We start from the raw sequence: 25,566 nt of genomic DNA on the forward strand, positions 1-25,566 counted from the left end.
TGGTAGGTGATTCTGAGGGTTCCTTACGGGCAAGGGCTTTAGCTTTTTGTTTTTGTACTGTTTTTATATTCCCATGTGCCTGTCACAGTGCCTACCCAGCATACAGTGAATAAATAATACGTATTTTGTTGGTTGAGTTAAATAATGAATGATGTTTATGTTAAACATTTTATAACTATTTCATCTCCATGTCATTTTAAAGAGTTTGCGATTTTTTTTTTTTTTTTTAATCTGGAGGCCAGCATTTTTCAAGAAAACATTTGGTATTACTGTTAAATGAGAAAATTCAATTTTATATGTAAAACTGAGTTTTATACTTAAATGTATTTTTATAAGCAAATTGATTTTATAAATTGATACGAGGTAATAATACCCACTAAACCCTCACTTCCGTCGAGTCGATTCCGACTCATAGCGACCCTATAGGTAATAATAGATGATAGATGATAGATGAAAGAAAATAATGTCAGACAAACATGAAAATCTAGGTATTATAGATTTGTGTTACATCCTCATCATCTTAATAATTATTACTAGATTATCAGTGCTCATGATGGGCACTAGGGCAGAAGTGCCTGGGACCAGTTAGAGTATTGATAACTGCCAAGCCCTGAGGTACTCTGGAATACAGATGTGAGAAGGAGCAGGCCTAAGTTCCTAAAAGATACTGGGAAGAACTGGAATGGGTTTCCCTGTTAGACTTCTCATGAGTTCAGATGGTAACCCCAAGATTCCTTAGGTCCCAGTTCTCTCACTGAGCTCATTTGTGAGGGGTGTGTGTGTGTGTGTGTGTGTGTGTGTGACTTTTAATGCAAGAAACATTTCAATAGTGAATAACATTTAAACACAAAACCTGCTTGTTTGAATTCCTGAGATGATTTTTCTCTCTGGTGAATTATATGTTCTAGATTGGACCCCTAAGTTTAGTGACCTTTAGACTAAGAGCTCATGAGAAATGCCCCTCATACTATACGTGCTTTGGATCTCAGTGACAAACAATAATTTACGAATGGGTACATAGCACATAGGTATGCTAAAGAGGTGTGGGAAGGTGTAAGGGAGCACACCCACCTGCAGATATAAGATTGGTTGTAGATATTTCTACGTACGTAATTGTAGCTGCTGCATGTATATTAATATAGACAATAGAGCACACAACGGACACAGTCATGGGAACTTCTTAGACATAACCAACACTAACCAAACACCTCATGGGACGAAGTTCCTAGGCTTGAAGGCGAAGGACCATAGACTTGGGGGACATCAGTTGGCACAACATAGTTCATAAAGACAATGTTCTGCATTCTACTTCAGTGAGTAGTACCTGGGGTCTTAAAAGCTTGCGAGTGGCCATCTAAGATACGACTGGTCTTTTCCTGTCTAGAGCAAAGGAGAGTGAAGAAAACCAAAGACTCAAGGGAGCAATTAGTCCAAAGGACTAATGAACCACAGCCTGTACCACCCTAAGACCAGAAGAACTAAATGGTGGCTGGTTCCCATTACCAACACTCTAATGGAATCACAACAGAGGGTCCTGGACAGAGTGCGAGAAAAATGTAGAAAAAAAATCAAATTCACAAAAAAGACCAGACTTACTGGTCTGACAGAGACTGGAGAAACCCCCAAAACTATGGCCCTAAGACACCTTTCTGACCTGGAACTGAAGCCATTACTGGAGACCACCTTTCAGCCAAACAATATAAGAAAAAAAAAATTTTTTTTTTCTTACAGGCTCATAAAATAAATAGTAACACCCTAGAGGAATATGTCCCTTCGAACAATCATATGAGATCAAAAGGACAACATTTGCACAAAAGCAAAGATGAGAAGGCAGGAAGGGGTAGAAAATTTGGATGAAAGGAAATGAGGAGACCAGGGCAGAAATGGAGAGAGTGCTGACACATTAACCCGGTGCCGTCGAGTCGATTCCGACTCCTAGCGACCCTATAGGATGGAGTAGAACTGCCCCACAGAGTTTCCGAGGAGCGCCTGGCGGATGCGAACTGCTGGCTCTTTGGTTAGCAGCCGTAGCACTTAACCATTATGCTACCAGGGCTTCCACTGACACATTATGGGGAATGAAAACAATGTCATGGAACCCTTTACATACAAACTATTGAGTGAAAAACTAATTTGCTCTGTAAATATTCATCTAAAGCACAATGAAAAATAAATAAATAAATTGGAAAAAAAAGAACATGAGAATACTGTGTGGTTTAAAATCAGGAAGGTGTGTGTCAGGGTTGTATCCTTTCGCCATACCTATTCAATCTGTATATGAGCAAATAATCCGAGAAACTGAACTATATGAAGAAGAATGAGGCATCAGGACTGGAGGGAAACTCATTAACAAACTGTGATAGGCAGATGACAAAACCTTGCTTGCTGAAAGTGTAGAGGACTTGAAGTACTTACTGATGAAGATCAAAGACCACAGTTTTTGGTATAGATTGCCCGTCAATATAAAGAAAACAAAAATCCTCACAACTGGACCAATAAGCAACACTATGATAAATGCAGAAAAGATTGAAGTTGTCAAGGATTTAATTTTGCTTGAATCCAGTCAATGCCCATGGAAGCAGCAGTCAAGAAGTCAAGCAACGTATTGCATTGAGCAAATCTGCCACAAAAGACCTCTTTAAAGTGTTAAAAAGCAAAGATGTCATCTTAAGAACTACAGTACACCTGACTCAAGCCATGGTATTTTCAATCGCCTCATATGCATACAAAAGCTGGATAATGAATAAGGAAGACTGAAGAAGAATTGATGCCTTTGAATTATGGTGTTGGTGAAGAATATTGAATATACCATGGACTGCCAGAAGAACAAACAAATCTGTTTTGGAAGAAGTAACAGCCAGAGTGCTCCTTACAAGCACAGATGGCGAGACTTCATCTTATGTACTTTGGACATGTTATCAGGAGGGATCAGTCCCTGGAGAAGGATATCATGCTTGGTAAAGTAGAAGGTCAGTGAAAAAGAAGAAGACCCTCAATGAGATGGATTGACACAGTGGCTGCAACGGTGGGCTCAGATATAGCAATGATTGTGAGGATGGCACAGGACCAGGCAGTGTTTTGTTCTGTTGTCCACAGGATTGCTATGAGTCAGAACCAACTTGATGGCACCTAACAACAAGAACAACAGATGATCCTAAAATCTCTCCAAGCTCACATGTTCTTTATAGGACGGAGTAGAACTGCCCGATAAAATTTTCGAGGCTGTAATCTTCATGGAAGCAGACTGCTGCATCTTTCCTTCAAGGAGCAGCTGGTTGGTTCGAACCACTGACCTTTTGGTTAGCGGATGAACACCTTAACCACCACACCACCAGGGCTGCTTCACATTTTCGAAGACTCCTGTGTTTCCTGATTGGAAAGTAGTCTTTTCATGGCTCCACGGAGAGGTAACAAAGAGTGAAGCCTTATTGAAATTTGAGTTTTATAACGTACGTAACTCTCAAGATCGGCGTGGTTTTACCAGTTGTTTTTTTGTTTGTTTTTTACAGATTATTTCTTCCATGTTCTCCTCCTACCTTTAACATTTTTGGGCAGGATAAAATTTACTCATTCCAATCCTTCTCTTTCTGGATGAGGTGAATCTTCCAGGAACGCATCATTAAAGATAAGAAATATCAAAACAGTTATTATGCATTGTCATGTACTGCCTGATTGTTACGCTGTCACAGGTCATAATTAAAACCATTTAATGACATTGTTTCAAGAATATTTCTGTGATGACATTGCTCTGTGACAGCTTGGGATTCGCTGGGTTTTGGAGGAGTTATTTGGATTCATAAACAGTTTAAATTGTTTCTGTCATCTAGAAAATAGTTTCTCTCCCACAAGAAGATTAAAAAAAAAATGTCTTCAGTTTTCTTAATTTAGTAATATTAATAATGCATGGGGCTATTTTGCCTTCAAGTAGTTTTTCCAACATTATATGAAGATATGGGCAGACTTAATTCGCATATTTCACTTCCCACTCACTTATCCTTCTACATTATTGTTGTTAGGTGCCATCGAGTCCATTCCGACTCATAGCGACCCTATGCACAACAGAACGAAACACTGCCCAGTCCTGCACCGTCCTTAAAACTGTTGTTATGCTTGAGCCCATTGTTCCAGTTACTGTGTCAGTCCATCTTATTGAGGGTCTTCCTCTTTTCCGCTGTCCCTGTACTTTACCAAGCCTGATGTCCTGCTCCAGGGACTGATCCCCCCTGACAACATGACCAAAGTATGTAAGATGCAGTCTCACCATCCTTGCTTCTAAGGAGCAATCTGGTTGTACTTCTTCCAAGACAGATTTGTTCGTTCTTTTGGCAGCCCATGGTATATTCAGTATTCTTCACCAACACCACAGTTCAAAGGCATCAATTCTTCTTCAGTCTTCCTTATTTATTTTCCAGCTTTCACATGCATATGATGCGACTGAAAACACCATGGCTTGGGTCAGGCGCACCTTAGTCTTCAAGGTGACAACTTTGCTCTTCAACACTTTGAAGAGGTCCTTTGCAGCAGATTTACCCAATGCAGTGCGTCTTTTGATTTCTTGACTGCTGCTTCCATGGCTGTTGATTGCGGATCCAAGTAAAATGAAATCCTTGACAACTTCAATCTTTTCTCCATTTATCATGATGTTTTTTGGTGCAGTTGTGAGGATTTTTGTATTCTTTATGTTGAGGTGTCATCCATACTGAAGGCTGTGGTCTTTGATCTTCACCAGTAAGTGCTTTAAGTCCTCTTCACTTTCAGGAAGCAAGGTTGTGTCATCTGTGTAATACAGGTTGTTAATGAGTCTTCCTCCAATCCTGATGCCCAGTTCTTCTTCATATAGTCCAGCTTCTCAGATTATTTGCTCAGCATACAGATTGAATAGGTATGGTGAAAGGATACCATTAGGGCTATATTAGGGCTCTAAAATAACACCAAACCAAACCCATTACCGTTGAGTGGATTCCGACTTATATCAACCATATAGGACAGAGTGTAACTTCCCCATAGGGTTTCCAAGGAGCAGCTGGTGGGTTTGAACTGCCAGCCTTTTGGTTAGCAGAAGAGCTCTTAACCACTACACCACCAGGGCTCCACATTAGGGCTCTACCTCCCCCAATATGCGTGTTTATTGTTTCCTTCTATACTCTGAAAACTTCTCCTAAGTGGCTTAAGGTGGCAACTGTTAAAAAAGAGGATTTGATACCCATGTGGTATTTAAAAAGCAAAACAAACGGGACAGAAACAGTACTTGGTACTGTCACATATACTGCCCCTTCCCTTTCCTCTGCCTTCCAGGCAGGTTTGACTCGCCTCCCTTTCTTTCCTATAGTTTTGGACTTCTGGCTTCTTTTCTCCTTCAAGGCTACTCTTGAATGGGAGTGTGCACAAAAAGGAAAAGGAATTTGGTCAGCAAGGCACAGGATAGAGAGCTAGTAGAATATTGAGAAAAGATAAGGTAGAAGCAAGGGAGCACTCCTTCCACTAATCCTTACAACTGAAGTCGGAATCAGAGGATTGGAGCTGGAAGAAACCTAGCGATCCCATGACTAAACCAGAAACCAGTTGCTGCGAAGTCAGTCCCGACTTACGGGGTCCTCGTGTGTCAGAGGACTACTGGGCTCCGTAGGGTTTTTAGCGGCTAAGTTTTTGGAAGCAGGTCACCAGGACTTTCTTACAAGGTACCTCTGGTGGACTTGAACCTCTGGCCTTTTGGTTAACGGGCAAGTACGTTAACCGTTTGTACCGTCCAAGGATTCTGATCGTAAGATTACAATACCTTAACAGATGTTCAATAAATGTGTATTGAATTTAGACTAATCTCCTTATTTTACAGGTGGGGTTATATATTCCCAGGGCCATTCAACTGGTTAGTTGCAGAGCTGGGCCAGAACCCAGGTCCTCTGATTCCTCAACCAACTGCTTTTCTATTAAAAAGCCGTTGCTGTTGAGTCTATTCCTACTCATAGTGACCTTATAGTACAGAGCAGAACTGCCCCATAGGGTTTCCAAGGAGCGTCTGGTAGGTTCAAACTAGCAGCCTTTTGGTTAGCAGCCACAGCTCTTAACCACTACACCACCGGGGTTTCCGTTTTTCTGTTAGAGGATACTAAAAAGACTATTTTCTATTTTTTATTTCTAATACCTGGCACAAAACGGGCATGAAATGTTGAGCTCAACTGATTAAATCTCAGCTTTGCCCGTTACCACGTGGGCAAGTTTTTAAATTTTTCTAAGCCTAGGTTTTCAGATAACAGTCAATGGGGATAGTAATAAAAAAAAAAAAATGTTATTGTAAGAATTAAATGAAATGGGGTTGCAGGAAGCACTTAGTTTGGTATGTGGAACAAATCCGAGGCTTCAATAAATATTTGTGAGATGAGTAAGTCTGACTATGACTGTATTTGCTCTCCCTTACAGAGTGTCAACATTCTCCACCTTTTAGGTGTGTCATATTGTTTACAGACGTGTACTTAACGCTGTTGGGCTAACTTTTTTCTGTCTCAGCAGATGCCTGGTTTGGCTACCTCACAGCCTGTTTTATTTTTTTAATTCCAGACTGATCCATACAGGACAGATGTTAAATGGATTGGCAGGTCCAACGGTAATGAACGCAGCTCCGTTCCTCTCCATGACGTGGTTCTCTGCAGATGAACGGGCCACTGCCACAGCTATCGCGTCAATGCTCAGTTATCTTGGTGGCGCCTGTGCGTTCTTGGTTGGACCACTTGTTGTTCCAGCTCCGAATGGGACCTCGCCTCTTCTTGCTGCCGAGAGCAGTAGGGCGCAGATTAAAGATCGCATAGAGACTGTGTTATACGCAGGTATTTTGAAATGTCTTCTTCCTGTTATACTCTGTCTTGCATCCCAGTCTTCGCTCTACTTTTTGCATTCCAGATCACTTCGTGTGAATATTTAAGAAGACTAATATGTACCAAAAAGCCAAAACCAAACCCAGTGCCATTGAGTCGTTTCCGACTCATCACAACCCAGTAGGACAGAGTAGAACTGCCCCGTAGAGTTTCCAAGGAGCGCCTGGCGAATTTGAACAGCCGACTCTTTGGTTAGCAGCTGTAGCACTTAACCACTACACCACCAGGGTTTCCACTAATATGTACAGATACACATAATATGCTTTGCTCGTCACATAACATGGAGATACCAGTTTAACACGTGCACCCTTTCTAGGCAGTTAAGTTGAAAATGCATTGTTGCTACATGAAAGGTTATTTCTTAATTTCACTCTTCCTTCTCATCCATTGACATTTAACACTGTATGATGCATTTTTAGAGTCTTCTCTAGATATCTTAACAGTACTTAAAACTAATCATCATGATTAACAATAAACATTTGTTAAGCACCTATTGGGAGGCGTTAAGCTCATTTTCTCTCTTGCAATTTCCTGGTAATTGTCCGTGTTCTCTAACGTCATTATCCTATGTGGCCTACAGTTTATTCCTCTCTTCATCCCTCCTCGCTGTATAGTTAGCCTATTAATAGAGGATAGTGACCTTTCCAAAACATGCTCTCAGATCCTTTCTCAGGTCCTAGTCCACTCTTGTATTAATCTCCTCCAAAAAAATAACAAAAAAAAACCCAAAACCATTGCCATCGAGTCAATTCCAACTCATGGCAATACCATATGTTACAGAGTAGAACTGCTCCATAGGGTTTTCTTGGCAGTAATCTTTACGGAAACACATTGCCAGGCCTTTCTTCTGCAATGCCACTGGGTGGGTTTGAACTGCCAACCACTGGGTTAGTAGTTGAACACAAACTGTACCACCTAGGGACCTACAGTCTCCTACAGATCTCCTTAAGTGCAACTTCTCTCCCCATATGCCCGTTTATTATTTTCTTCTTCATTCAGAAAACATTTTTTAAGTATGTACTATCTGCCAAGTACTACGCTAAGCACCGGGAGATGATAGATGAATGATGAGAAAATTATAATACAAGTAGAGATTGTACAGAGGTTGCAAGGCCTAACTTTGCCTGGGGTTGGGGAGGACTTGAGGCATCAGGGAAGACTTCACTGAGGATGTGATAATTGAACAAAATTAAGTCTTTCTTAGGAATTCACCGAGTGTTCAAATGGGTTAGGGTGTTCCATACAGAGGGAACAGCAGCTGCAAAGTTGGGGAAGGTATGAAAGAGCTCGACATGTCCGGGGAACCGCTCGTGATTTGGGAAGGCTGGTGTGGTATAAATGTAGTATTTGGGTGTAGGTAGCAAGTGGCAGAAAATGAGGCTAGAGGGATAAGGGGCCAGATCACGATGAACTTTATATGAATTCATTGATTCACTTATTACTTTAACAAATGTTTTAGAGGTCCTACGTATTTGTCACTCTGCAAGGCACGAAGGTAGATGTGATTCCTGCCCTCACAGAACTTACAGTGTTGTGGGGGATACTGACAGGTGCATACCAAAAACACAGACGTAAAACAGAGTGGTAGGTGCTGTGTAACCAAGGGCCTACAATTGCCCTGAGCGCTCGTAGGAGGAGCACCTAGCCCGGGTTTCGGAGGTCAAGTAGAGCTCCCTGGAGATGCAGCGTCTAAGTTGAGAAGTGAGGGATGAGTTAGCCAAATACAGCGAGAAGGAGAAAGAATATACTAGAGAGAGAACCATGAAGGAGAAGCCCATTAGAGGAAGAGAGCCTGATACATTCAGGCAGCTGGGAGGCCAGAATGGCTTAGATCTAATGGGAGTCTTGAGAGATGAGTAGGGAGGTAAGCCAGGGCATGCAAGCCTTCTGAGCAGGGCTAAAGGATTTGAAGTTCACCTACACAGGTAATACTCTGAAGAATTTTACACCAGAAAGTTATACGATGAGATTTACATTTCATAATATGGTTTGAGGGGAATAAAATTGAAAGCAGGTGAAACATACGACGTTTTAAACTTCATTTCGGTCATATCATTCTTTTTATTGAAAACCTAAGCAATGATTGTCTTTTAAATTGTGGGGTTTTAGACAGCTATATTAATGCTCTATGCCCTTCTGGCTGATGGTCCCCACACAGTCAGGCAGAAGCTCCTACTCAGAGCTTCCCAGTTATTGCTCCAGTGCTTTCATATTTGCCAGTCTGCCTTCTTGAAATATTGTCCCCTTCATTTCGTTAAAAAATATTTTGCTAGAATTGCTACCTTAAAAGGTTATGGGCTCTTAAACTAAACTAGTCCAACAATTTTCAAAGCCCTCACAAATAGATATAATCCGTTAAATATATATACCCGTTAAGATATTTTCGGGATTTGCTTTATTTGCATTGTTCTTTTCTTTCCCCCAAAACCAAAAAGCAAACCTATCGCTGTTGAGTCAGTTCCAACTCATAGCGACCCTATAGGACAGAGTAGAACTGCCCCGTAGAGTTTCCAAGGAGTGCCTGGTGGTTTCAAACTGCTGACCTTTTGGATAGCAGCCATAGCTCTTAACCACTATGCCGCCAGGGTTTCCTTTCTTTCCCCAGTAAGTTGTAAGTAGGGACATATCATCTCATTTCTTTGTATTTCCCTAAATAGCCAGTTAAGATAGCTTCTACTCAGTAAAGAGCTTCACACTCAATGATGTTAACTGACTACATAGAACAGGGATCAGCAAACTTTTCTGTTAAAAGCCAGATAGTAAATGTTTTAAGTTTTGCAGTCCCTACCACAACTGCTCAGTGCTGCCCAATGTCACGAAAATAGCCATCAAACCCTGAAACCAAACCCACTGCCATTGAGTTGATTCTGACTCGTAGCGACCCTATAGAACAGAGTAGAACTGCCCCACAGAGTTTCCAAGGCTGTAAGTCTTTACGGAAGCAGACTGCCACATCTTCCTCCTGTGGAGTGGCTGGTGGGTTTGAACCACCAACCTTTTGGTTGGCAGCCAAGCACTTAACAACTGCACCATGAGGGCTCCTCACTAATAATTAAAAGAACTGTAAATTAAAACAGTTTGTTAACTTTTTGTTACCCTACAGATTAACAGAGATTGAGACTACCACCCCTCCCCCAATAAAATTGAATGTGTTAACAATCTTTCAATTTCTAATTGAATTAAATAAAATTATCTGTGGTTAAGTGCCTTCTGCAGCCCTGGGGGCACAGTGGTTAGGTGATATGGGTGCTAACCAAAAGTCAGCAGTTCAGATCTACCAGCCGCTCCTTGGAAACCCTACATGGCAGTTCTACTCTGTCCTCTAGGGTCATTATGGGTCGGAATCAACTCTACCACAACCGGTTTGTTTTTTTTTTAAGTGTTTTATAGGAATATTGGAAACCCTGGTGGCGTGGTAGTTTAGTGCTATGGCTACTAACCGAAGGGTCGGCAGTTTGAATCCACCAGGTGCTCCTTGGAAACTCTATGGGGCAGTTCTACTCTGTCCTATAGGGTCGCTATGAGTCGGAATCGACTCGACGGCAATGGTTTATTTATTTATTTATTTGGTATAGGAATATTGTATCTTTTTTACTAAATGGGCACAAAAGCTAAGACTTGTACCCGTCAGAACTCTGGAGGGAATGATCGGGACTCCCAGGAACCTTTCCTTCTGTAATGGTGCCAAGCTGAGGTTGTTTGGACGCTCATTTTACCTCTGAATGTTGACTGTTTTACTAGTCTTGTGTTTAAATTCTACTGTGTCTTGGGTTCTTATTTTTGGATGCTGTCTTGTTGTGTTCACATTTCCAGTATGACATATAAATTGGGCCTGGCCTGCACTATACCTCATAGTATTATCCTGTGATTCATCAGCCAAACCCTCCCCTCTCCTGTTCTTACCAGTTTTTTCTATCATAGTCTTTCTTTCTGAGTACTATTTTTTAAACAATCATCCTAGACCTGTGTTTCAAAGTCCCTTTTATAGTAGGTACTGTTGGTTTTCAATGTATTTTTCCTTAAAGTAACATTTTTTAATTACTTCAGTCTTTTTGTCTTTGTACTGCCATGTTGTTGTTGTGTGCCATCGAGCCAATTCTGACTCATAGTGGCCCCATAGGGTTTCCTAGGCTGTGAATCTTCACCAGAGCCAATAGCCAGCTATCTTCCCCCAAAGAGTGGCTAGTGGTTTCAAACCAACAGTCATTCACCTAGCAGCTGAGTGCTTTAACTATTGTGCCACCAGGGCTCCTTGGTGTACCATAGTACCATAATATTCTTGGCTTATGATGTGACTTTTTACCAATGACCTGCTGAGATTTACCTCTTTATGTACTGATCTTTCTCACTAAACTGAGCTACCTTGGCTGTCATGTACAATGCTGATCTTTATAGCCATAGGACTTAGTTGATGCTCCATACACGCTTGTCGAATAAGTAAATACTTGACGTGTTCATTTTCTTTGTGTTACTTGGTTAACATTTTACTCTATTGATTTTTAATTTTTTTTTCCTTTCAGAATTTGGAGCTGTCTGCTTGATATTTTCTGCAACCCTAGCTTACTTCCCACCCCGGCCTCCTCTTCCTCCCAGCGTTGCTGCAGCTAGCCAGCGGCTGAGTTACCGGCAGAGCTTCTGTAGATTATTAAGGTGAATACGCTTAGAGTCATTGGATGCTTTTGACTAGCACCTTCACGATCATTTTACATTTAAGATAACCTATCATAGTAATTTTTCAGCAACCTATTAACCAAATAATTAATGAAATACTGATTAAATATTTTAGAAGGATTTCCTATCAGAAATCTATCTGATGCCAGAAACAAAAACACCCCTGGTTTTTTGCCTTGTCTGCATACCACCTATACTGTTATTTACTTAATATTTTTAAAATAAAATATTTTACTTAGATAATATTTACAAGGAAGCATACCAAACAATAGTACCTGATGAAATGCATGGGTTTCATGTGTTTATTATATTTCTTCTAATATGCGAATTATTTTCTTCATTTTGTACTTACCCGGTGTACATTACAATGAACAGGTGCTAGTCAATACAATAACCAAAGGGTCGGCAGTTCGAATCCACGAGGCACTCCTTAGAAACTTTATGGGGCAGTTCTGCTCTGTCCTATAGGGTCGCTATGAGTAGAAATCGACTTGACGACACTGGGTAGTCAATACAAATTGAACAAAATAAATGTTTCTTCGTATATAACCTGAAATTATCTTGTGTACCACTCGTGGGACCACACTTAGAAAAACGTAATGCATTATTTTCGTATTTTCTGGGTATAACTTAAATATAATTAGATTAAATTCTACCCTTGACGGCTCAAATGCTTTAGTACTAAATTTGATTCTTAGGATCTAGAGACCATCTTTGCAATTGTGATTTGCAACTGGGCCACTAGAACTTATCTTTTGAGTTTTTTCCTAGTAAGTTGTCATGAATTTTTATTGATTCTTCAGCAACTTCTCTCTAGTTAGTTCTTTCTGATCTACCTCTCCCACCAGATGGTAAGTCCTTTGTGGTAACAAACTATGTTTTTGTAGCCTCTGTAGTAATAATAGTAATGGTGTCCAATAGAAATATAATATGAGCCACATATGTAATTTTAAATTCCTAGTAGCCTCAAAAATTTAAAGAAATTAGTAAAATTAATTTTAACAACATTTTATTTAACCTAATATATCTAAAATATTATCATTTTAACAGGTAATCAACAACAGAGTATGTATTTCGTCAGATTTAGTAATAACGCCAAACATTTTCCAAGATTGGCTGTACTAGTTTTTACTTCCACCAGCAGTAACTTAGAGTTTAGTTGCTTGCTCCATATCCTTACCAACATGTGGTATCGTCACTCTTTAAGTTAATGGCCATGTTGTTGTCGTTAGTTGCTGTCAAGTCAGTTCTGACCCATAACGACCCCATGCACAACAGAACGAAACACTGCCCAGTCCTGCACTGTCCCCACTGTCGCTGCCATGCCCAAGCCCACTGTTGCAGCCACTGTGTCAGTCCATCTTGTTGAGGGTCTTCCTCTTTTTCGCTGACTCTCTACTTTGCCAAGCATGATGTCCTTCTCCAGTGACTGATCTCTCCTGACAACGTGTCCAAAGTATGTGAGACGTAGCCTCGCCATTCTTGCCTCCGAGGAGCATTCTGGTTGTACTTCTTCCAAGGCAGATTTGTTTGTTCTTTTGCAGGCCATGGTATATTCAATATTATTCGCCAACACCACAATTCAAAGGCATCCCTTCTTTGGTCTTCCTTATTCGTCATCCATCTTTCGCGTGCTTATGAGGTGATTGAAAATACCATAGCTTGAGTCAGGCACGCCTTAGTCTTCAAGGTGACATCTTTGCTTCTCAACACTTTAAAGAGGTCTTTTGCAGCAGATTTGCCCAATGCAATGCGTCTTTTGATTTCTTGACCACTATTTCCATGGGTCTTGATTGTGGATCCAAGTAAAATGAAACCCTTGACAACTTCATTCTTTTCTCTGTTTATTATGATGTTGCTTAATGTTCCAGTTGTGAGGATTTTTGTTTTCTTTATGTTGAGGTGTAATCCATACTGAAGACTGTGGTCTTTGATCTTCCTCAGTAAGCCCTTTAAGTCCTCTTCACTTTCAGCAAGCAAGGTTGTGTCATCTGCATAACTCAGATTGTTAATGAGTCTTCCTCCAGCCCTGATGCCAGGTTCTTCTTCATATAGTCCAGCTTCTTGGATTATTTGTTCAGCATGCAGATTGAATAGGTATGGTGAAAGTATACAACCCAGATGCACAGCTTCCCTGACTTTAAAACAAGCAGTATTCCCTGTTCTGTTCCAATGACTCATTGCCTCTTGATCATGAGCACAATTAAGTGTTCCGGAATTCCCGTTCTTTGCAATATTATCCATAATTTGTTATGATCCACACAGCTGAATGCCTTTGCATAGTCAATAAAACACAGGTAAACATCTTTCTGGTATTCTCTGCTTTCAGCCAGGATCCATCTGACATCAGCAGTGATATCCCTTCTTCCACGTCCTCTTCTGAATCCATCTTGAATTTCAGACAGTTCCCTGTCGAGGTACTGTAGTAACCGCTTTTGAACGATCTTCAGCAAAATTTTACTTGTGTATGATATTAATGATATCATTTGATAATTTCAGCATTTGGTTGGATCACTTTTCTTTGGAAGAGGTGTAAATATGGATCTCTTCTAGTCGGTTGGCCAGGTAGCTGTCTTCCAAATTGCTTGGCGAAGAAGAGTGAGCACTTCCAGCGCTGCATCCGTTTGTTGAAATACCTCAGTTGGTATTCTGTCAATTCCTGGAGCCTTGTTTTTCACCAGTGCCTTCAGTGCAGCTTGGACTTCTTCCTTTCGTACCATCGGTTCTTGATCATATGCAACCTCCTGAAGTGGTTGAACGTCAACCGATTCTTTTTGGAACAGTGACTCTGTATTCCTTCCATCTTCTTTTGATGCTTCCTGTATCATTTAATATTTTCCCTGTAAGATCCTTCAGTATTGCAACTCAAAGCTTGAATTTTTTCTTCTGCTCTTTCTTCCTTTTTGGTTTTTTGTCTCCAGGTCATTGCACATTTCATTGTCTTCTTGAGCTGCCCTTTGAATTCTTCTGTTCACCATTTCTTCCTTTTGCTTTAGCTACTTGACACTCAAGAGCAAATTTCAGAGTCTCTTCTGACATCCATTTTGGTCTTTTCTTTCTTTCCTGTCTTTTTAATAACCTCTTGCTTTCTTTGTGTATGATGTTCTTGATGTCATTCCACAACTTGCCTGGTCTTCAGTCATTATTCTTCAATGTGTCAAATCTATTTTTGAGGTGGTCTCTATATTCAAGTGGAATATACTTAAGGTCGTACTTTGGCTCTCGTGGACTTGTTCTGATTTTCTTCAGTTTCAGCTTGAACTTTTAATGAGCAGTTGGTGGTCTGTTCCGCAGTCGGCCCTGACCTTGTTCTGATTGATGATATTGAGCTTTTCCAACATCTCTTTCCACAGATGTAGTTGATTTGATTCTTGTGTATCCTCTTCGGTGAGGTCCGCATGTATAGTTGCCATATGTATTGATAGAAAAATGTATTTGCAATGAAGAAGTTGTTGGTCTTGCAAAATTCTATCATGCGATCTCCCGCATCATTTCTATCACCAAAGCCGTATTTTCCAACTACTCATCCTTCTTCTTTGTTTCTAACTTTTGCATTCCAATCATCAGTAATTATCAATGCATCTTGACTGTGTGTTCAGTCAATTTCAGACTGCAGAAGTTGACAACAATCTTCAGATTGTTCATCTTTGGCCTTAGTGGTTGGTGCATAAATTTGAATAATATTCATATTAACTGGTCTTCCCTAGGTGTATGGATATTATCCTATCACTTCAGGATAGATCTTGAAATGTTCTTTTTGATGATGAATGCAACGCCATTCCTCTTCAAGTTGTCATTTCCAGCATAGTAGACCATGTGATTTTCCGATTGAAAATGGACAATACCAGTCCATTTGAGCTCACTAATGTCTAGGATATTGATGTTCCATTTCATTTTTGATGATTTCTAATTTTTCTAGATTCATACTTCATACATTCCATATTCTGATTATTAATGGATGTTTGCAACTATTTCTTCTTATTTGGAGTCGTGTCACATCAGCAAATGAAGACTCTAAAAGCTTGACTCCATCCACATCATTAAGGTGGACTCTGCTCTGAGGAGGCAGCTCTTCCCCAGTCGTATTTAGAGTGCCTTCCAACCTGAGGCGCTCATCTTCCAGCACTATGTCGGACAATATTCCGCTGCTATTCATAAGGTTTTCACTGGCTAATTCTTTTCAAAGAGCCCTTCCTTCTAGTCTGTGTTAGTCTGGAAGCTCAGCTGACACCTGTCCGCCCTGGGTGACCCAGCTGTTATTTGAATACCAGTGCCATAGCTTCCAGCATCACAGCAACACGCAAACCCCCACAGTACAACAAACTGACTGAAATGTGGAGGTTAATGGCCATAGGATTTCCTTTTTTGTTTGTTTGTTTATTGCCTATTTGATTTTCTTGCCCAATTTCTTACAGTATCCTCCCCTCCCCCCCCCGTATTGTTCTGAGATTTATATTCTGTATATAAACTCTTTCTTGGTTATATGTGTTGCAGATATCCTTCTCCACTCCCTGGCTTTCTTCTTAACTCTCTTAATTGTGTGCCTTTGGATAAACACAAGTTCTTGATTTTAGTATGTCAAATTTATCCATTTTTTCAGTGTGGTTAGTACTTTTGTATCTTGCCTAAGGAATCTTTTCTTAACCCAAGATCATGAAGACACTTTTTATAGATTATCCTCTCAAACTTGTATTGTTTTGCATTTTGTAAAAAAAGATCAACCAGGAATTGATTTACAATCAGCTAGCAATTGATTTTTTGACATAGAAGTGATTCATTTTTTTACTGCATGGATTTCCCATTGATCCAGCAGCATCGACTGAAAGCGCTGTCCTTTCCCACTGCTCTGCAGGGATAAATCACTTTTACCATAAATCAGTTGTCCGTATTTACAGAGATCTGTGTCTGGGCTCTGTATTCTTTTTTTCACAATTTTTTTGATTTTGGTCTATTTAGGCCTTTTAGATTTCTCCCACGTGTCTGTCGGTTTGTCATACTGTAGGGGCTTGTGTGTTGCTGTGATGCTGGAAGCTATGCCACCTGTATTCAGATACCAGCAGGGTCACCCATGGAGGACAGGTTTCAGCTGAGCTTCCAGACTAAGACAGACTAGGAAGAAGGACCCGGCAGTCTACTTCTGAAAAGCATTAGCTGGTGAAAACCTCATGAATAGCAGTGGAACTTTGTCTGATATAGTGCTGGAAGGTGAGCCCCCAGGTTGGAAGGCACTCAAAAGATGACTGGGGAAGAGCTGCCTCCTCAAAGTAGAGTCGACCTTAATGACGTGGATGGAGTAAAGCTTTCGGGACCTTCATTTGCTGTTATGGTATGACTCAAAATGAGAAGAAACAGCTGCAAACATCCATTAATAATCAGAACCTGGAATGAACGAAGTATGAATCTAGGAAAATTGGAAATCGTCAAAAATGAAATGGAATGCATAAACAACGATATCCTAGACATTAGTGAACTGAAATGGACTGGTATTGGCCATTTTGAATCAGACAATCATAGAGTCTACAATGCTGGGAATGACAACTCAAGAGGAATGGCGTTGCATTCATCGTCAAAAAGAAGGTTTCAAGATCTATCCTGAAGTACAATGCTGTCAGTGTTAGGATAATATCCATATGCCTACAAGGAAGACCAGTTAATATGACTGTTATTCAAATTTATGCACCAACCACTAGGGCCAAAGATAAAGAAATAGAAGATTTTTATCAGCTGTTGCAGTCTGAAATTGATCAAACATGCAATCAAGATGCATTGCTAATTATTTGGTGATTGGAATGCGAAAGTTGGAAACAAAGAAGAAGGATCAGTAGTTGGAAAATATGGCCTGGGTGGTAGAAACAATGCCGGAGATTGAATGATAGAATTTTGCAAGACCGACGACTTCTTCATTGCAAATACCTTCTTTCACCAACATAAACGGCGACTATACACATGGACCTCACCAGATGGAACGCACAGATATCAAAGTGACTACATCTGTGGAAAGAGATGATGGAAAAGCTCAATATCCTCAGTCAGAACAAGGCCAGGGGCCAACTGTGGAACAGACCATCAATTGCTCATATGCAAGTTCAAGCTGAAACTGAAGAAAATCAGAGCAAGTCCACGAGAACCAAAATATGACCTTGAGTATATCCCACCTGAATTTAGAGACCATCTGAAGAACAGATTTGACGCATTGAACACTAGTGACCGTAGACCAGACGAGTTGTGGAATAACATCAAGGACATCATCCATGAAGAAAGCAAGAGGTCATTGAAAAGACAGGAAAGAAAGAAAAGACCAAGATGGATGTCAGAGGAGACTCTGAAACTTGCTCTTGAGTGTCGAGCAGCTAAAGCAAAAGGAAGAATTGAGAAGGAAAAGAACTGAACAGAAGATTTCAAAGGGCGGCTCGAGAAGACAAAGTAAAGTATTATAATGACATGTGCAAAGAGCTGGAGATGGAAAACCAAAAGGGAAGAACACGCTCGGTGTTTCTCAAGCTGAAAGAACTGAAGAAAAAATTCAAGCCTTGAGTTGCAGTAGTGAAGGATTCCATGGAGAAAATAGTAAACGACGCACAAAGCATCAAAAGAAGATGGAAGGTGCTCCTGAGGGAGCAGGAGATCAGTGGGATGCAGACCCCAAATTCTCACAAAAAGACCATACTTAATGGTCTGACTGAGACTAGAGGAATCCTGGCGGCCATGGTCCCCAAACCTTCTGTTGGCCCAGGACAGGAACCATTCCCGAAGACAACTCATCAGACACGGAAGGGACTGGACAGTGGGTAGGAGAGAGTTGCTGATGAAGAGTGAGCTATTTGTATCAGGTGGACACTTGAGACTGTGTTGGCATCTCCTGTCTGGAGGGGGGATGGGAGGGTAGAGAGGGCTGGAAGCTGGCAAAATTGTCAAGAAAGGAGATACTGGAAGGGCTGACTCATTCCGGGGAGAGCAAGTGGGAGTATGGAGTAAGGTGTATATAAACTTATACGTGACAGACTGACTTGATTTGTAAACGTTCACTTGAAGCTCAATAAAAATTTAAAAAAAGAAAAAAATTCAATTGTGTAAAAAAAGAAAATGGAAGGAATACACAGAGTCATTAACCAAAAAGAATTAGTCGATGTTCAACCATTTCAAGAGGTGGCATATGATCAGGAACCGATGGTACTGAAGGAAGAAGTCCAGGCTGCTCTGAAGACATTGGCGAAAAACAAGGCACCAGGAATTGATGGAATATCAATTGAGATGTTTCAACAAACAGACGTAGCGCTGGAGGTGCTCAATCGTCTATGCCAAGAAATATGGAAGACAGCTTCCTGGCCAACTGACTGGAAGAGATCCATATTTATGCCTATTCCCAAGAAAGGTGATCCAACTGAACATGGAAATTATAGAACAATATCATTAATATCACACTCAAGCAAAATTCTGCTGAAGATCATTCAAAAACGGCTGTAGCAGTATATCAACAGGGAACTGCCAGAAATTCAGGCCGGTTTCAGAAGAGGACCTGGAACCAGGGATATCATTGCTGATGTCAGATGGATCCTGGCTGAAAGCAGAGAATACCAGAAGGATGTTTACCTGTGTTTTATTGACTATGCAAAGGCATTCGACTGTGTGGATTATTACAAACTATGGATAACACTGCGAAGAATGGGAATTCCAGAACACTTAGTTGTGCTCATGAGGAACCTTTAAGCAGATCAAGAGGCAGTTGTTCGGACAGAACAAGGGGATACTGCATGGTTTAAAGTCAGGAAAGGTGTGCAGCAGGGTTGCATTCTTTCACCATACCTATTTAATCTGTATGCTAAGCAAATAATACGAGAAGCTGGACTCTATGAAGAAGAACTGGGCATCAGGATTGGAGGAAGACTCATTAACAACCTGCATTATGCAGATGACACAACCTTGCTTGCTGAAAGTGAAGAGGACTTGAAGCACTTACTAATGAAGATCAAAGACCACAGCCTTCAGTATGGATTACACCTCAACATAACGAAAACAAAAATCCTCACAACTGGACCAATGAGCAACATCATGATAAACGGAGAAAAGGTTGAAGTTGTCAAGGATTTCATTTTACTTGGATCCATAATCAACAGCCATGGAAGCAGCAGCCAAGAAATCAAAAGACGCATTGCATTGGGTAAATCTGCTGCAAAGGACCTCTTCAAAGTGTTGAAGAGCGAAGATGTCACCCTGAAGACTAAGGTGCATCTGACCCAAGCCATGGTATCTTCAATCACGCCATATGCATGTGAAAGCTGAATGATGAATAAGGAAAACCAAAGAAGAGTGGACGCTTTTGAATGGTGGTGTTGGCGAAGAATATTGAATATACTGTGGACTGCCAAAAGAACGAACAAATCTGTCTTGGAAGTAGCGTGGTCAGAATGCTCCTTAGAGGCAAGAATGGCGAGACTGCGTCTTACATACTTTAGACATGTTGTCAGGAGGGATCAGTCCCCGGAGAAGGACATCATGCTTGGCAGAGTACAGGGTCAGCGGAAAAGAGGAAGACCCTCAACAAGGTGGATTGACACAGTGGCTGGAACAATGAGATTGTAAGGGTGGCGCAGGACCAGGCAGTGTTTCTTTCAGTTGTGCATTGGGTCGCTATGAGTTGGAACTGACTCGACGGCACCTAACAACAACAACAATAATATTTCATAGTCTTCCGTGTAGAACTCTTACACATTTTTAAGGTGTAGTCTTAGTTTTGTTTTTTTCCTAAGGCTTATAAAAAAAAAAGCTTATAAGCTTCTAAAATTACATTCTCAGTCTGTTGCTGGTGTATAGAAAGGACATTTTAGTATCTGGCAACATTACCAAACTAATTCTAATAATTTATCTGTATATTGTTTTAGATTTTCTGTTTAGTCATATCTGCAAATAATGAGTATTTTTTTCTTCATTTCTGGTTTTCTCTGTTTTGCCTATTCTTCCTGTCATTGCTTTTACTAGGATCAGTACAATGTTAGATAGAAGTGGTCATAGCAAGAATCTTTGTCTTGCTCAAGTCTCAGACCAGGAACTTCAGTATGATGTTTGCAAATTAAGAAAATTCCCTTCTATTTTTAGTTGGCTAAACACTCATCCTGAATGAATGTTCAATTTTTCAAACCTTTTTTCTGTATCTATTGAAATAATGATTTTTTTAAATCTATTAACAGTTACCAATTTTTTATTTTAAACCAATCTTATTGTCTTTTTAATGCCTGCAAGATCTATAGCAATGTCCCCTTTTCATTCCTGGTATTAATTGTGCTTTCTCTCCTTCTCATTGCTCGTCAAAGGCTAATTAATTTTATTGGTCTGCTCAAAGAACCAGACTTGTATTTGTTGATCGTTTCTATTGGCTTTTTAAAAAAATTTTAAATTTCTGCCCTTTATTTCTTCCTTTTCCCTACTTTCTTTATTTGTGGTTTTTTTAGATAATTAATTTTCAACTTTTCTTTTTTTCTAATATATGCATTTAAAATATGAATTTCCCTCTAAACATGGCTTTAGGTATGTCCCACAAGTTTTGATATATTTATCGTTATCCAGTTAAAAGTCTTGTAATTTCCGTTATGCTTTCTGTTTGATCTATGTTATTTAGAAGTGTGTTAATTCAAAATACACAGAGATTTTCTTTCTATGTTTTTGTTACTGCTGTCTTGAGTAATTGCATTGTGATTAGTACATGTTCTTCAGTTCTTATAGATTTATTGAGATTTATTTTATGACTCATATGTTGAGTTTTGTAATGTTCTATATGTGGCACAGTGGTTAAGAGCTTGGCTGCTAACCAAAAGGTCCACAGTTTGAATTCACCAGCGGCTCCTTGGAAACCCTGTGGGGCAGTTCTACTCAGTCCTGTAGGGTTGCTATGAGTTGAAATCAACTCAACCGTAGCAGGTTTGGTTTTTGGTTTTTATATGTACTTACCAAGAATGTATTCTACAGTTGCTGAGTTATAGCATTCTATATGGATCTATTAGGTTCCATTATTGATAAGGTTTCTCAGTCTTCTAAATCCTCACTGATTTTTTTATTTTGTCTGCTTATTCCATTTTTGAGATGATAGAACAATGACTGGATTTGTCTCCCTTTGTAGATCTATTTTTCTTTGTCTATCTTGAGGTCATATTATTAAGCATATGAAATTTTACATTTATTGTGTCTTCCTGGTTTATTGAAACATTTATCATTATGAGCCCCTGTTTGTCTTTTACAGGTTTTTTTTTTTTTTTAACTTCTACGTTGTGTGATACTTACGTCATACAGCTTTCTCTTATTTGGGCATACTAAGCTTTCTTTTTGCTAGGGTATCCATGGTTTCTCTTTTTCCATACTTTTACTTTTATCATATGCCAGATTCGGCTTCTCTCCTTTGCCTGGCTGGTGCTCCCATACTCCCCAAGGTGCACTCACACACGTGCACATACACTAAAGTTCAAGACAGCTTTTAGTTTGCCCAGATATTTCTCATGCTTTTTTTTTTTTTTTTTAAGTTCCTGGAATTTATGCTTTTCTCTCACAGCTTTGCTTTGTCCAAAATTGATTTTATATAGAAGGAGCTAACCCTTGGAGTAGATCACCACCTTGGCAGAAACTAGAAATTTACCTGGTTTAATGTTTAATTTTCCTGTTTGCCCTAAATATCCATTGTTTCTGTGGCTTACCTCTTTTCGTCCTTTTACTTTAGACCAATTTGTATCCGTGTATATAAAGTGTGTCTTTTGTACAGAGCATGTAAACCTGTTGCCATCGAGTTGATTCCTACTCATAGCGACCCTACAAGACAGAGTAGAACTGCCCAATAGTGTTTCCAGGGAGCAGCTGGTGGATTTGAACTGCCAACCCTTTGGTTAGCAGCCGAACTCTTAACCACTGCATCGGTGGTCCATACAGCATATAGATGTCTCATTTTTTATACAGTCTGACAATGTCTTCCTTTTAATTAAAATGTAGGCCTTTTACATCTAATATACTTATTGATGTGGTTATGTTTAAGTCTGCTGTTTTGCTATTTGTTTTCCATCTGTTCCTTTTGTTGTTGTTGTTGTTCCTATGTATGTATATTTTTCTCGTGCTTTCAAGATTTTCTGTTTTACCTTGATTTTTAGCAGTGTGACTATGATGTATATATTTAGCTGCATGGTTTTCTTTGTATTTATTTTTCTTGGAGTTTAGTAATGCCTGTTGGTTTTGTACATTAATGGTTTTCATCAAATATGAAACATTTGCATTAAGACTGTCTTTTTGTTTAATTCTTTGAATATACTTATAGTGTTGTTGTTAGGTGCTGTTGAGTCAGTTACAATTCACAGCAACACATGTACAATGAAACACTGCCCAGTCGTGCTCCATCCTCACAATCATTGCTATGTTTGAGCCCATTGTTGCAGCCACAGTGTCAGTTTGTCTTGTTGAGGGTCTTCCTCTTTTTCACTGACCCTCTGCTTTACCAAGCATGAAGTCCTTTTCTAGGAATTGGTCCCTCCTGATAACGTGTCCAAAGTATGTGAGATGAAGTCTTGCCATCCTCGCTTCTAAGGAACATTCTGGCTGTACTTCTTCCAAGACAGATTTGTTCATTCTTCTGGCAGTCCATATGTTCAATAATCCAAAGGCATCAATTCTTCTTTGGTCTTCCTTATTTGTTGTCCAGCTTTTGCATATATATGAGGCAGTTGAAAATACCGTGGCTTTTTGGGTCAGGCACACCTTAGTCCTCAAAATTACATCTCTGCTTTTTAACACTTTAAAGGCCTTTTGTCCAATGCAATACATCATTTGATTTCATGACAGCTGCTTCTGTGGGCGTTGATTATGGATCCGAGGATCTAAGTAAATGAAATCCTTGACAACTTTTCTCCATTTATCATGATGTTGCTTATTGGTCCAATAGTGAGAATTTTTGTTTTCTTTACGTTGAGATGTAATCCATACTGAAGGCTGCGGTCTTTGATCTTCATCAGTAAGTGCTTCAAGTCCTCTTTACTTTGAGCAAGGAAGGTTGTGTCATCTGCATATCTCAGGTTGTTAATGAGTCTTCCTCTATTCCTGATACCCTGTTCTTCTTCATATAGTCCAGCTTCTCAGATTATTTGTTCAGCATACAGATTGAACAAGTATGGTGAAAGGATACAACCCTGACACAACCTTTCCTGACTTTAAACCATGCAGTATCCTCTTGTTCTGTTTGAATGACAGCCTGATGATCTTTATACAAGTTCCATATGAGCACAATTAAGTGTTCTGGAATTCCCATTCTTTGCAGTGTTATCCATAATTTGTTATGATCCACACAGTAGAATGCCTTTGCCTAGTCAGTAAGACATAAGTAAACATAGCTGCTTTAAAACCTCTGCCAACTCCAACATCTGGGCTGTCTTAGGGCTAGTTTATATTGACTGCTTGTGTGTATGTGTGTGTGTGTGTCTGTGTGTGACTTTGGGTCACATTTCTTATTTCCTTGCATGTATGTTTGTTTTCTATTGCTTTTCTAACAAATTGTCACCAATTTAGCAGCTTAAAACAACACAAATATATTATATTACAGTTCTTTAGGACAGAATCCAGTAGACTCACCTGGTTTGTCTCTTCTGGGTTCCTCAAGACCAAAATCAAGTTGTCGGTCAGTCTCACCTCTTACCCAGAAATTTGGAGGAATCTTCTCCTAGAATCATTCCAGTTATTAGGAGAATTCAGTTCCATGGAGCTCTTTTCTTGCTGGCCGTTGCTGGGAGTGTTTTCAACTTTAGGAAGCCACCGCATTTTCTAGTTTATAGTCCCCTTCATCTTCAAAGACAGCAGTAGTGCATGGAGTTCTTCTCACCTGTTGAATATCTCCAACTTCCCCTTCTGTTAAATCTCTCTGGATCTTGCTTTCCCTAATAATTCCAGATTAACTGATTAGTAACCTTAATTATATCTGCAGAGTCCCTTCAAAAAAAACAGTACCTACATTAGTGTTTGAATAACTGGGGGATGGGAATCTTTGGAGGGTACCTTTAGAATCCTGCCTACCATAGCATGTCCAAAAATGTTTTATTGTATACTGTGTATAATATGGGGCAGTTCTACTCTGTCCTATAGGGTCGCTATGAGTCGGAATCGACTCGACGGCAGTGGGTTTTTTTTTTTTAAGTGGGTGTATAATGGATGATACAATATAGAGACTCTGAATTCTCTTATCTTCCTCTAAAATCAGTTAAATTTTCTTTTAGTGGGTAGTTTGATTACTGACTAAGTACCTTGAACTTGTGTGGGCTTGATTTTGTGTTTTATTTGGGCAAACAAATAGAAAACCCAAGGGCTGTTCTGATGCCAGTTTCTCCGCCATAAACCCATTGCCATCAAGTCAATTCCGACTCATAGTGACCCTATAGGACAGAGTGGAGCTGCCCTATAGGACAGAGTGGAGCTGCCCCATAGGGCTTCAAAGGAGCGACTGGTGGATTCCAACTGCCAACCTACTGGTGAGCTGCCAGTTAGCAGCCAAGCGCTTAACCGCTGTGCCACCAGTCGTAGCTGCAACTACTCTGTCATAGCTGGAAGGAAAAGTCTGGCAGCCCAAGTCTGAAAAAAAAAAAAAAATTTAGCTTAAAAGGAGAGGATATTGGTAAATATTCCAGAGATTGAAATTTCAAATTAGTATTTATAGATTAATTACTAAATCTAGGATTTCCCTGTTCTTTAGTAATTTTTCAATGCTTCTAAACAAATTAGATTCAACTTTCTTGTTTTCAGAGCATTATATTATGAATGACAGGGTAAAGGGAACTATTTGGGGGAGTTTCAGGGAGACAAAATGGAGTGGTAGGATATTTTTAAAGCAGAAATGTATTTCTGTACAAACTTGTCTACACTGATACGATAAATTTTATAAAGAAATTACTATTTAGATTTTTACCTTTACTGATATTCTTTGGGTGTATCATTGTCCTATCAGTCAAGGTCCCTATAGTTAAAGCCGTTCCAATGTCAAAGGTTACTGTTTTGTTTGGAACAATAAGAGAATTAA

At 39.8% G+C, this 25,566-nt stretch overlaps 1 protein-coding gene across 3 annotated transcripts in view; it reads left to right on the forward strand.

Annotated features, from left to right (window-relative positions):
* SLC49A4 (solute carrier family 49 member 4) overlaps positions 1-25,566 on the forward strand; it is a 98,463-nt gene that overhangs the window by 36,775 nt on the left and 36,122 nt on the right. For all 3 annotated transcript variants that reach the window (XM_049878239.1, XM_049878229.1, XM_049878220.1), the window contains exons 3-4: positions 6,556-6,821; positions 11,390-11,519. In XM_049878239.1, the coding sequence (XP_049734196.1) occupies positions 6,556-6,821; positions 11,390-11,519 (396 nt within the window). The remainder of the gene's footprint in view (positions 1-6,555; positions 6,822-11,389; positions 11,520-25,566) is intronic.

This window comes from Elephas maximus, chromosome 1 (assembly GCF_024166365.1).
Source record: "Elephas maximus indicus isolate mEleMax1 chromosome 1, mEleMax1 primary haplotype, whole genome shotgun sequence".
Taxonomy (NCBI): Eukaryota; Metazoa; Chordata; class Mammalia; order Proboscidea; family Elephantidae; genus Elephas; species Elephas maximus.